General features: G+C 31.2%; 4 protein-coding genes across 4 annotated transcripts; all 4 read right to left on the bottom strand. All coding sequences in view use genetic code 12, as the record gives it.

The window, feature by feature from the left end:
- Positions 1-29: 29 nt before the first annotated feature.
- Positions 30-2369, bottom strand: RJT21DRAFT_87689 (serine/threonine protein kinase; the record flags this gene model as incomplete). The annotated part of the gene is made up of 3 exons (XM_064885534.1): positions 30-805; positions 959-1888; positions 1997-2369. 3 exons carry the CDS (start codon positions 2367-2369, stop codon positions 30-32), a joined length of 2079 nt encoding a protein of 692 aa, XP_064736788.1.
- Positions 2370-3194: 825 nt separating this feature from the next.
- On the bottom strand, positions 3195-5403 carry MSI3 (adenyl-nucleotide exchange factor). The gene has a single exon (XM_064882359.1). The coding sequence runs from the start codon at positions 5337-5339 to the stop codon at positions 3240-3242; it is 2100 nt and encodes a 699-aa protein (XP_064736789.1). The 5' UTR covers positions 5340-5403; the 3' UTR covers positions 3195-3239.
- Positions 5404-5747: 344 nt separating this feature from the next.
- On the bottom strand, positions 5748-8439 carry NPL4 (Npl4p; the record flags this gene model as incomplete). Its single annotated transcript, XM_064885123.1, has 2 exons — positions 5748-7458; positions 7706-8439. The coding sequence occupies 2 exons, from the start codon at positions 8437-8439 to the stop codon at positions 5748-5750; spliced, it is 2445 nt and encodes an 814-aa protein (XP_064736790.1).
- A 1623-nt stretch (positions 8440-10062) lies between these two features.
- Positions 10063-10896, bottom strand: HAC1 (transcription factor; the record flags this gene model as incomplete). The annotated part of the gene is made up of 1 exon (XM_064880365.1): positions 10063-10896. The coding sequence occupies one exon, from the start codon at positions 10894-10896 to the stop codon at positions 10063-10065; it is 834 nt and encodes a 277-aa protein (XP_064736791.1).
- Between the last annotated feature and the right edge of the window lie 2516 nt (positions 10897-13412).

Raw genomic sequence — 13412 nt, forward strand, 5'->3', positions numbered from 1 at the left:
ATAGTAATAACTTAGTAATAACTACCTACCTAATAATACTTACCAGGTTGTTGATTCGTTACTTCTTTAGACCAACCTTGAATATCTTCACCTGAACCTCCTACGGGTCTTTCTAATACAACATTCTCTAAACCTAAAGCATCACTAAGCCAAGGATGATTAACCATCCCTCCAGCATCAGCTCTTAATTCAGGTTGAATATTAAGCATAGGAATTAAGAAATCAGATATTTCAAGTGCATCAGATACAGAAAATTTATACTTTTCTGTAAGAACATCTTTAAGACCCCATGGTTTTAATTTTGAAATTCGATGAAGTTCACCTCTTGAATTAAAGAAATCTCGAGTATAATAACTTTCCTTTAATACAGCTCGAGGTATTGGACCAATTAATTCAATAATTTGAGCTATATGATCATCATCTTTTGTATAAGATTTACCATCTCGAGGATCAAATAAATAATCTCCCGTTAATAATTCAAATATTAAACAGGCAAATGACCATAAATCAGATGATGCACCCCAATGATAACCTAATAAAACTTCAGGAGATCGATATTGTCGAGTTTGAATTTCATCAGTAAAATGATGATTAACCCAACATGCATTACCTAAATCAGCAATCTTTACTGAAATTAATTCATCTTCATTTATAATATCATTAGTAGTAGTTGTTGTATCTTGATGATGATGAGATCTTAAATCATCATTAGGAATTTGAACTGGATCAACATTCGAAGTATTATTAGAAATAGACATAGATGATAATGAACTATTTAATGTATGATCATTATTCATACTTGTATCTTGAATAATTGATGTAGGAGGATGATCAAGATGACGATCATGACTATGATCATGATGATCATGAAGATTATTATCATGATTATGATTATGATTATGATTATCATTATCAGTTTCTTCATCAGTTGGATAAGGATATTCTGAAATAGATTCACCAGCAATAAAATTAGCTTTAATTGGAGTATTGGAAGTTGAATTAGCTAATCCATATACATTTGTAAATGATTTATTAAATGATCTTAATGGAGATGGAAGAGGTTGAGAACCAGTAATTAATGTTTGACGTCTTGATCTACGACCATTTCTACCCAATGAAGGAGAATTAGTTATTGAAGATTTAGGAGATACTAAATCAGTTAATTTAGGATTCAGAGGAGTATTTTGAATTGAACCTGTAGGAGTTTGAGATGTAGAAGTTGATGAAGAATGCAGACTTAATTTTTTTGATTGTCTTCTTTGTAATCTCTTTTCTAAACGTTTTTGAATTTCTTCTTCTTCAACCATTCTAACAATTTGTTCAACATCACCAATTTCAATTAATACATTTTCTGGTTTTAAATCAGTATGAATTACTCCACATTTTCGATGTAAAAAATCTAATGCTGATAATAATTGTTTAGCAATTTGTTTAACAAATACAATGGGGATTCCTCTATGTTTATATCTTCTAATAAGTCCTAATAAATTTTCTCCTAATACTTCAAATACCATTACTACATGAACTCCATTTGGACCTTTATGAGTAAATGTATCTAATAATTGTATAACATGTTCATGACCAGGATGATTTAAATCAGATGTAGTTACTTTATCAAGTAATTTAATTTCATCAATAGCAGTTTCAGTATAATGTTTAGCACTTCGTACAATTTTCATAGCAACATGAGAATTTTTATCATTATCTTTTGCTAACCAAACAGTTGAAAAATGTCCCCAACCAAGTTTTCTAACAAGAGTATATTTACCATTCTTATACTCTTCTCCAATATAACATGTATGATATCCTCCAGGGACATAATCCTTTGAATCTTCTTCATCAGCAGGATTAACTGTTTCTTCTTCATCATCATCTTCATCATCTCCATCTCCATCTTCTTCTTCATCTTCTTCATGATAAACTTCGAGATCTGGATTATCTCCTACTGATTTTCTAATAGCAGTCACAAATTTGCCATCATCATTTTCTTCAAAACTATTTTTATTAAGAATAATATTATTGTTAAAATCTTTAGTAGGAGAATCAAATTTAGTTTGAATAGTTAAAGGTTGTGGTTTGAATGGTTTAGATATTGAAGAACTAGTGGATACAGTAGATGTACCATGCAGAGTGAATGAACTTGGAAGGAGTTGAGAAGGTACTGGTATTGCATTGGGAGTCAGAGTCAGAGTCAGTAAATTGAGTATAGAATTCAGTCCATCAATTGAATTACTAGATGAATTCTGCCGACTAGGAGGATTTGGTCGAGGAGTAGATGAATTTGAAGTTGAATTTGAATTTGAAGTTGAATTCTCTGCCTGTTTAATGGCTATTGACAAGTTAGACTTGTGAAGGTGGGAGTTAGGCATAAGCTAATGAATAAATAGTGAGTAAATATACAAGAACGAAATAATACAGGGAAAAGATAAGGTACCAGAAGGACGGTAATATTAATGATATATTAGTGGGATGCCAGTATGTTAATGTTAGTGATACTTTAGTAATACTTAGTGATACTTTAGTGATACTTAGTGATACTTTAGTGACTAATGATTGCTCTAGTGGGCAGATTGTGGAATTTTGATCTAGCAAATGTTTTAAGGGTACTCAGGGGACGAATGGGTTGGAATCGGACTGAACTCGGTGGTGGTCACAGTTCTTCGGGATGCGTAGGGGAGAAGGTCTTGTGGATGAATAGGCAGAATCCCCACAGGGTTGATGAGTATGCTTATGGTGTTGGTTTGTAGTAGTGATGATAGTCAGTTCCCTAAAACGTTGTGGAAATTTTTACGGTGCGGTGCGAGTGCGGCAGACGGTAAGGGCCGCTGCGAGTGAGTAGGGAGGGAAGAACAGGGAAGAATAGTGAGAGGATACTGAGGGAGAGAAAAGCACATTGTAGTGTGTAGTGTGTTGTATACAGTGTAGAGCGTAGTAAAGGTACAGTGTGAGGGTATAGAGTAGTGTTGCGAGTGTTACGAGTGTAGTGTTATAATTAGTGAGTGCCTGTGAGATTAGCGTTGTTCGCTTAGAGTAGTACTACTGGGAGTAGTGTAGTAGAGTGCGAAGTACAAATTGTACTGAGAGTTGACTTAGTGAGAGTTGACTTAGTGAGAGTTGACTTAGTGACGTAATATTAGTGCCCAGTGTATGCTCACTACAACTACTGTTGTCACGCTACAATTAAATATGTGATATCTCTCTTAAATACGCATATATTGAACAGTATCTATCAAATCAATTTAATCCATTTCAATATCATTTTCTTCTGGCTTTTCAGCAGGAGTTGGAGTAGAATTACTAGCAGCTTGTCTAGCAGCAGCTAATTTTTCAGCCATAGCAGCAGCTTGAGCAGCTTCTTGCTTTTGTCTAATGGCTTGTTTCTTTTCTTCTTGATCACTTAAATAACGACCTCTAATAATATTACCAATTGAAGCTAATTCTTCATATTTAGCAATATATTTAGCCTTAGTTGAATCATAACCTTCATCATATAACCAATCTTCAGTCTTTAATAATAATGCTGATAATTTTTCCTTTTCTTGTTCAGAAGCAAATGCACTATATTGTTCTTCTAATTTACCTCTTAATTCATAAATATATTCTTCTAAGGCATTCTTTCTATCTTCAGTATCAGCAACTAATTTATCTTCCATAACCATAGAATTTTCCTTTTCAATATAATCTTGTCTAATTGATTCTGGTAAAGCACTTGATAAAGTAATAATTTCTAAATCATTCTTTTTAACTAATTTCTTAACTTCTTTATATTGAGGTTCACCATCTTCATCTTCACCTTCTTTACCTTCTTCATTTTCAATTAATTCTTTAACAATTTTTTCTTCAACAGTATAAGCTGATTCAATAGTATAAAAACCTGATGGATCATTTCTTAATTTTAATTTAGTTGCAATAGATGATTCACCTTCTGATGGAATAACTCCTTTAATTTGCCATTTGGTAACAAGTGGTTCAGTACCTTGAGGTAATTCTTCATCTAATTTAGTATATTTTGCTTCAATTTCAAAATCTCCCTTTCTAAATAAAGTAATAATTTTAGTTGATGGGAATGATCCACCTCTTGGGAAAACTTCTAAATGATCTTCATCTTCATCTTCTTGATCCCAAAAGTATGAAACAGTATGAGGATTATAATCTTCAAATTTAAATGGTCTAACTCTAACAGTTGGAGAATGAGTAGCACAAATAAAAGCATTACCTCTAGCAATTGCTTCATCTTGATTTAAAGTAAAAGATAATGATTTACCAAAAATATCAGTTAATTTTTGTTTTAAAGATGGAACTCTTGTACATCCACCAATAACTTCAATAGAATCAATTTCTTCAACAGTTAATCCAGCATCTTTAAGAGCCTTTTCAATTGGAACATGAACTCTATCTAATAATGGTTTAACATAATCTTCTAATTCTTCTCTAGTTAAAGAAGATGAAACATCAACATCATTCATAAGAGATTCAATACTAAATGGAGCTTGAGTATTAGCAGATAAAACTTTCTTTAATCTTTCAGCAGCAACTAAAACTCTATAATAAGCCTTTGGATTTTCATGAACATCAATCTTATATTTAGATTTAAATTCTCTAGCAAAATGTTCAGCAATTGCAAGATCAAAATCTCTACCACCAAAATGTTTATCATAAGCAGTACCTAAAATTTTTAATTCACCCTTTTTAACAGCAGCAATTGAAACTTGATAAGATGAATTACCAATATCAATAAATGCAACTTTTTTTGGTTCATCTTCTGGTAAATCACCAGCTTTAAATACACCATAACCAACAGCAGCAGAAGTAACTTCATTAACAATTCTAACTGGATTTAAACCAGCAATTTTACAAGCATCAGCAGCAGCTCTTCTTTGCTTTTCAGTATACCAAGCTGGAACAGAAAGACAAATATCAACAAGATTAGCTTTAGTTTCTTTAAAGGCAATATCTTTAATCTTATTAATATACATAGCAGTTAATTGAGTGGCACTAAATTCCTTTTGTTCACCTAAATATCTAACTTTAGCATTAATACCTCCAGTAGTTTCATCTTTAGTTAATGGAACAGTAAAATATTTCTTTTCAATTTCAAAATCAGCATCATCATAATTTAATCCAAGAATTCTTTTTAAATTATCAACAGTATTTTTAATATTTGAAGTTTGTTGGTTTTTACCACTTTCTCCAATAAATCTACTCTTTGGTCCAAATCCGACTAAGGATGGAGTAGCACGATTTGATACTTCATTAACAATGATATCAATACCTCTGTTTCTGGCACAGGCAATGACAGAGTTGTAGTTACCTAAATCAACACCGAATGGGGTAGACATGTTTTTGATAATTATTAATTAATTGGGTAAAGAAGAAATTAACCTTGCTACTTAGTACTGTACTTATAAAAGTGAAAAAAAAAAAATTTTCGTGCTCTGGCCAACAATTTGGTGATGGACGCTAGGCACTAGTACTGCGGCATGGGTGTATACACCAAATATCTAGAATCTTCTGGAAGCTTAAAGGTAAAAAGTATAGGAACGTGGAGATAATATGGATGTAAAAGAATAACTGAGTGGCATATGATTGTTGTTTCCTAATTATGAGAATCAATTATAGGTTACATTAAAGAAAGTACGCATTTTTACTCTGTATATTACTCTGTGTATTGTTAGTGTATCATTTATGTAGACTAATCTATATAAACCTTATTTAATATTTAGAATTTAACATTTACTATTTACTATTTAGTTACTCTGTTCAAGTATCGTAAGAAGTGTCATCCATCCTGGACTCTCAATCAATTGCAAATAGTCAGTGTACTCCTTATTGACCACATACTTAATTAATGTCTCCAATTCATCATGTCCAAGTATATTAGATTTAAATAAGTAAATAATGAAATGGAAATTAAGTAATGATTCTTGATCAAAGTCTTGATTAAGATATTTATAAGCTGTATGTAAATTCTGTAATTCTCCCATAAATTCTCTATTTTCAATAGTGAATGATGATTTATCAGCACTAAATAATGGGGTAGGATTTAATGGGAATGAATCTGTTAATGATACCAATAAAAATTCTACTGGAAATGTAGGTTTTGCATCTGATTTAACTTCAAGTCCATATTCATTTAATTTCAGATACTTAATATCAGGAACATATCTTGTATCATTATTGGAATTAACATAAACTTGTGAAGGTTGAGTTGAACCTGTGATTATATCGGCTTTAATTAATGATTCGGCTTCAATTGATACTTGATATGATCGAGGTTCAATTTGTCCCTTTAATCCTCCACTAATTACACAGGTAACAAATTTTGAAGAGAATTGTCCTGATGAACTCCATTTAGTTTTATTAGGATGATTAATTTGAAATTTACCAGCCATTAAAATTTCTAAATTACTTAAGAAATATGAATCTTTATGTCTTTTACATAATACTGTCCCATCCTTTAATCCACTATCAGTTAAATCAGTAAATGTTACTCCCACTTTATATAATCCTAACTTGGCAGCTATTTCATCCACTTGAGCTTCATTTTCCCATGGTAATAATGTAATTCCATCTAATTCTCCTGATTGAGGTGGTTCATAAATAGCTTCTACTACTGCCTTAATACCTAATGGAACTTTTTCAAATGGTTCATATCTACCATATAAATATCCAAATCTTTGTACTCCTGTATGTCTCCATACATTAATGAATTTATCCATAATTGATGAATGAGCAAATTCAACATGATCTACCATTCTAAACTTTTGAAGTTGAAGAGTAATTGCATTCGGTTGACATTTAGAACATATCCCTCTTGGATATGGTTTATGAGATCCTGAACTACAATTTAAATCAATCTTATAATTGGGTTCATCAAGTGGAGCCATATATGAACTATTATTAAATTTATTATTCTTAACTTCATTAATCTCTTTAAGATAAGCATGAAATGATGTATGTTTAATATTCTCTTTCTTATGATATTCTTTATCCCATGGAGGTAATGGTGAACAATATTCACACATACCTTTAGCACCATGCTGACAAAATCTCGTTAAGGGTCTTTTAATAAGTCCATCTTGCTTTTCCAAATAGTCATCAACTGGGAGTTGATTTATGGATGTTAATGGACCTGAAGATGGTATCAGGATTGGTTTAATTGATACATGATTCATTGAATTAACCGTTACTGAACCTTGCCCCGTATTATTAGAAGCTGTAGTCGCATCTCCTGACTCATAACTGACAAACAAGAGATCTCCATGCTTTAACCCTAATTCGTTCACTGATTTTCCGCACAACGAATTAGCCAATTGACCCTTCTCAGTTGGTTTATCGCTTACATATATATCATTAACTGATATACCTGAATTATTTAATTTGGGTATTAATTGCTCTAACACAAGTAAAAAGTCATCTCCTCCTTCAGAAGGGACTCGAAACATTCCATCTTTCGATCTAAACCGGATAATTACTGTCATTTATGTAATAATACTTGGTTCTATTTTTTTTACTTCTAATTCGAGATTGATTAGTCTTATTGGTACTACCCATATTTTTAGTGGCGATACTCGAACTTTTTTTTTTTTGTTTGTCCTTATACAATACAGAGCAAGCGTATATTCAAGAGTCTATAAGATATAATTTAACACTATTGGAGAGATTGCCAAACACTCGAGACCGTGTGTACTTGTAGCTAAAGGACTTCTTCATATCATCCGATTGATCTATATCTTCTACATTATCCAAATTGTCCAGATCACTGGGTACTATATCTTGATCTTCATCCTCCACTAGTATTATAGGATCAGTATCTTGTTGCTTATTATTATGTTGTGTAGACAGTTTAAACAGCTGTGATTTCAATAGTAGACTATATTGAGGATCTCTTTTCATTAATTTGAACTTTGGACTTGATCCCAGTAGAATACCTATATTTTGTAAATGTAGTATATCTGCAGTAGATAGTTTATTAAACCGTATTCGAAGATTGATTATAAGATTAAGACTCACACATAATTTGAATTTGAACTTGGATGGGGAATGAGAATGACTACCAGAACCTGTATTGTCTGTGGTCAATGCCAGTAATGGATCATTAAATAACGATGATGATGACGAGAAGCTCAAAGTATCATTAGTTCCTGATTTCTTGGGGTAAATTTTATCGAGCAGAGCCGTAAAGAGAATTAAGTTCAAACAGGGTTGAACATCTTCAAGTACTCGCGTGAGATAGTTATCACTCAATCGGATATGGAAGTAATTTATGGGAGCATTATGGAGTGTTATTAGGGACTTTGAATTTATTGCTAATGATTTAGACGCAGAAGCCGATGATGAGGAAGTCGATGATGATGAGGGGAATGATTTGTTAATAAATATCTTAAGAGGAATGGTCTGTGTCGGAGAGAGCTTTAAGAATACTATTTGCGGAGGCATTGCAGTAACTAACGAAAACGACCTGATAGTACTGTTTAAAACATTTAAATCAGACACACGTTAATTTTGTCTGTCAGATAATGACAAGGTAAGGCGCAAAAAGTTAGAGTATGTTACAATTTTTCTACTACAAAGAATTTCAGACATTTAATGTAAGTGTATATTTCTAATAAAAGACATATTAATTAAGTAACAGTACTACAATAATCCCAGTCAGACAATCAACAACAATCTCCAAAAACAAATTCAGTCAAGACTTCTTTACACTCCTGTTTCTTTAGCTTCTCTTGCTTCTATTCTCCTCTACATAAACTAATAATATAACTGTAACTAGTCGGAAACTAGTATATAACCAATCTTTATAAACTTGGACTCATTACTACTAGTCGCATCAACAAATTAATGGAGCGCCATGAGTATAGTCAACAAGTTGTTAGAATGATCACACACAAACTTAAACTAGAACATATTAAATAATCAGCTTTTGGATTAGCAACAGATACAAAGAATAAACCTCAGACAGCAAAATGCAATTGATCGTTGATAATGAATTATAAAAACCAGCTTCGTTTTTTTTGGAGATTTTTTTTTGCTTTTCTACTTTTTTTTTAAATTTTAATTATAATTTTGATGAATAAATGATAAATGATATATGACAATTTTATAATATAATGATGTCAATGTAAACGGTATTAAGCAATGATTTAATTGTCAAAAGTTGGAGGGTAATAGCACTAAAATATGAATAAAACAAAACAAGCAACAAATAAAAACAGACCCAAATAAAAAAATAAGAATATAAAAACCAAATGTATAAGAAAAACCCATAAACTAATATACAATCAACAACGATGATTTCTAAAAGGAAAAGAATTCATCAATATTTAAACCAAAATCATCACTGGAATTTACTCCACTAGGATTCATAGTATTAACAGTAGGAGCACTGGTGGTATTTGAAGGTAATAATATATCTTCAATTGATTTGGTAGATGACATATAATGGGATGGTTCTAATGTTTCAATGAAATCTGGTATGATTGGTGCTGCAGACCAACAATGCCAGAGTCCGTCAAGTATTATACGTGGAAATAGTATGATTATGGAAATCATAAAGAAAATTAACTCGATGCTATAAATCATTGCGCACCTCCCATAAATAACATGAAAATGATGAATTCAAATTAGTAATCAATCTCAATTCCTAATTCATTAAGATGGTACCGGTCTTGATAGAATCAACCATTATACTTAATATTGATCTAATAGTAGTTAAACTCAAATTGGGTTATCAATATTACCTTTCATACTTGTCATTGAGAAATTTCCACGTATATTAATTTACTTCCAATTTAACCACCTGGCTAAAGAGCGTAAATTAATATACATCTCTCTCTGATAAGATTGAAATGTAATCTTGAAGTAAAAGTAATTCCCAAAACGAATTTATATAGAATTAGTCAACTAATAACAAATATAAAAGTTAACTCTAGAATTAAGAATTTTGTAGTTGAAATATGATTAATAAAGTTGTACAATCATGGTAGGGAGTGGCAGACAAGCAGAGAACTTTCAAATATGAATTCATAATGAAATAATATATTATTATTGAATGAACTTTCTTCACACGATAATAACTGAAGGACAGTAGTTTGACAATGCGGACAAAATTACTTCTGAATTTTGCCCCATTTCATAAGCAGAAGTCAATGAAGGAACATTAGAATCAAGGTTGAGTAATTGATATTGTTGTTGATATTGTTTAGATAAGGTTAAGTCAATTGGAGAATTCATTGGAGAATTCATAGATACTGGACTTAAATAATTATAATAAGTATTATTTATATTTTCATTTGGTTGAATTAATCCTTGGGATAATTCTGGTTCTTGAGATTCAAGTTTTATTTTCTTATATTGGAATTGAGGGGATGGTGTTATTTTTGCAGAAGTAGTATCTTCACTTTTTACAGTAGTAGGTACAGGAGTAGCAGAACTAGTTGTATTATTAGTTGATTCTTCTTCATCTAAGTCATCATCTAATTCTTCTTCGTCATCATCATCAATTTTTCTTTTCGAAGATGAACCATTACCAGCAGTAAAAGAAGCAGCCGAACTATTTAAATTTTGGTGAATCTTTTGTTTTAAATCTTCGACATCTTGTAAATCAATTAATTTAATTGAACTTAATTGATCAGATGATAATAAACCAGAGACCAGATTAAAATTAGTAGTTAAAGATTGTAAATTAGCTTCTAATTTAAGTACATAAGATTCAAGGTATTCAACATGCTTTCTCTTCTTCTCACGTGAAGCATGAGCAGCTCTTCTATTACGAAGAATTCTTTCAACTCTACGTTGTTCTTTCTCTTCTTTAGTCTTTGCTCTCTTTCTTGGAGGCAAAGATGTTTTGAAGTTGAGATCAGTAGGAATTGAATTTGATGAATCACTCGTCAACATATTTTGTTAGTAGAGGGAGGGTAGATACAATAATCTATTCGGAATCCTTAAAAATTAATTACACCTGTGTAATCTTGGCTTTGTTAATTAATTATTTGCCAGCTATACCTTACCGTTTTATATTGACTAGTAAGTATTGTATTAATTGAGGTGCTGATAAATTCAAAGGAAGAAAAAGTGGACAACCGATTAATATTTATATAGCATTTTTTCCCAAGTGAGGAAAAGTTAAATTTGAGAATGTGGGCAGTGTAAAAACCAAAATTCCCATAGTTAACGACTCCTTTTTTCTTGAATTCCACAAACAAAGATCATAAAATAAACAAAAAATAAATTGAAATAAATTTTTTTAAAGGAAAAAAAAATAAATTCAAAAAAAAAAAACTAAGTTTAAGATAAAAATAAAAATAAGATCACATAAATTAAATTTAGTACAATGGGCGAATGTGATGAATTTTTCACGTTATTCTTTCTTTACATATATTATCTATGGGCTCATAATAATAATCTGGTCGTAATCTTTCTATGACGTATTTTAATATAGATTCATTCATGAACTAAATAATTCTTCATCATCTCAAATCTTTAAACAAAATAGTCAAACTACACAATTTTCTCTCGATGTAATTTATTTTAATTAATTTTAATGAGATTTCAATCTAATTAATTTCAGAACCCGCCTGTTCATCGGTGATAACCCTTCTATCCTTTGCAAAAATGTACGAAAAGGAGCTACATGGGGTAGAAGATAGCAATTAATTTCCATAAGTGTCAAAATGTAATAAACTGGTGTGTTAATTGCATGAGGTAGGTTATTAATGTGGTAGAGCCGCTCGGTTAATTCCATACTTTTCAGTGCGTTCGTTATACAATCCTTTTATGCGATGCACCTCTCTTTCGATCTGTATGATATTTTATTTTAAAAAATCAACACAATTTTAAATTACGTACATTATAACCCTGTTACTTCCATTTTCGTCTCAGTTTCCATCCAATAAGGAATATCATTGATTACAAATTTGCAAGTGGTTGTGGGTGTCAGAGAAAGTGGAGATGTATGGAGCCGCCTTTGAATGTCAAATGAGTCCTTCAATTCATACAAATGTAACTGTCAATGAAACAGTGGTTTGCGGTAATTATCTCCGCTAATTAATGTAATCAATTGAGATCCATTGTGTAACTTTCGTATTCGTTGAATAACTTAATCCTTAAATGGTCCATTACTGTGGAGGTCATGTAACTATCGACTAACTTGTTTCTAAAATAGATTTTATAATCTTAAGAACCTTATACATCGAATATTAATTTTCTTCATAATAAGCCAGTAAAATATGTTTATTGCATTTTTCAACATCATCAGATTACTATTTTCTGATGAAAAATTTATATTGTTCATCTCCCATTGTAAGCGGAATTTTATTATCTCCCCAATTGTTAATAATGCAAATCGAAGAGATCGATTTTTTTTTTCTAGACCCTTTATCATCAGGAGCGTGACTAAATAAATGCCGATGAAGTAAGCCAAGTAAGTAGTAGATCACTTCAACATTTCATTTTATCATATCATTTTGTATGATCATATTGGTCCAACTATGACTTGTTGGATCTTCGATCATCGCTTATGTTCTCTATTAAGATCTAGCATGATAGTCTTGTAAAGCTTAATATCAAAATTTTCTCAAATTAACTTTAGGGTTTGCCGTATCGTACTGCACAGACATCTGAGTTCATTTTAAACATTCAAACCGAAGCACAGATATTTGAGTTCATTTTAGACATTCAAACCGAACCATTCTTACGTTCAACCTCATCAAACCCTATCTACAGCTTCTCTTTTATTTGTCAGATTTCTTGGCTCATATAATCGGCTTTGTTGCGCACTGTTTCTATTGTTACACGCGAGAGAACATTCCAAGAGTCTACTATATGCGTTTCATAAATTTCATCTTTATTAAGGATGCTAACACAGAAAACTTCCGACTCAGTATAAATACAAGTTTCATAGCTTGCAATATATGTAGAATATACCCTTACTCAAACATAGTAACGGTATATACACGCCCAATTTAACCACTTTTTATGTTTTATGTAGATTTTGTTTCCTCATTTTCATTCACCAGATCACCTCATATTTCATGCACCAGATTTTAATTTTCTCTACATTTAATCAGAGATTTGTACTGGAAGAACCGTATACACTGCATATATTACAAATATTGGATAAATTAGTCCATTCGGTTATTCCTTCAAATGTTAATCCACTGCACCACTGCATATTTGAAAAAAATTCATTCGGATATTCTATCGAACTGATATTTATTCTATTTTCTCACTGAATATTCAAGAGCTTCTGGAAGCTCTACAATTATTATTCATGAAATATTTTCATCATGTAAGGTTTTATTCGAAATATTATCAGTAGTCAAGGGTACAGCATTATTAATATTATATTTTTCATCATAATTTATAATATTGCCAAGAGGAGGTGTTATTTTTTATAACTTACTTTCAGTGTG

This window comes from Scheffersomyces amazonensis (assembly GCF_036850825.1).
Source record: "Scheffersomyces amazonensis strain UFMG-HMD-26.3 chromosome Unknown RJT21scaffold_6, whole genome shotgun sequence".
In the NCBI taxonomy this organism is placed as follows: Eukaryota; Fungi; Ascomycota; class Pichiomycetes; order Serinales; family Debaryomycetaceae; genus Scheffersomyces; species Scheffersomyces amazonensis.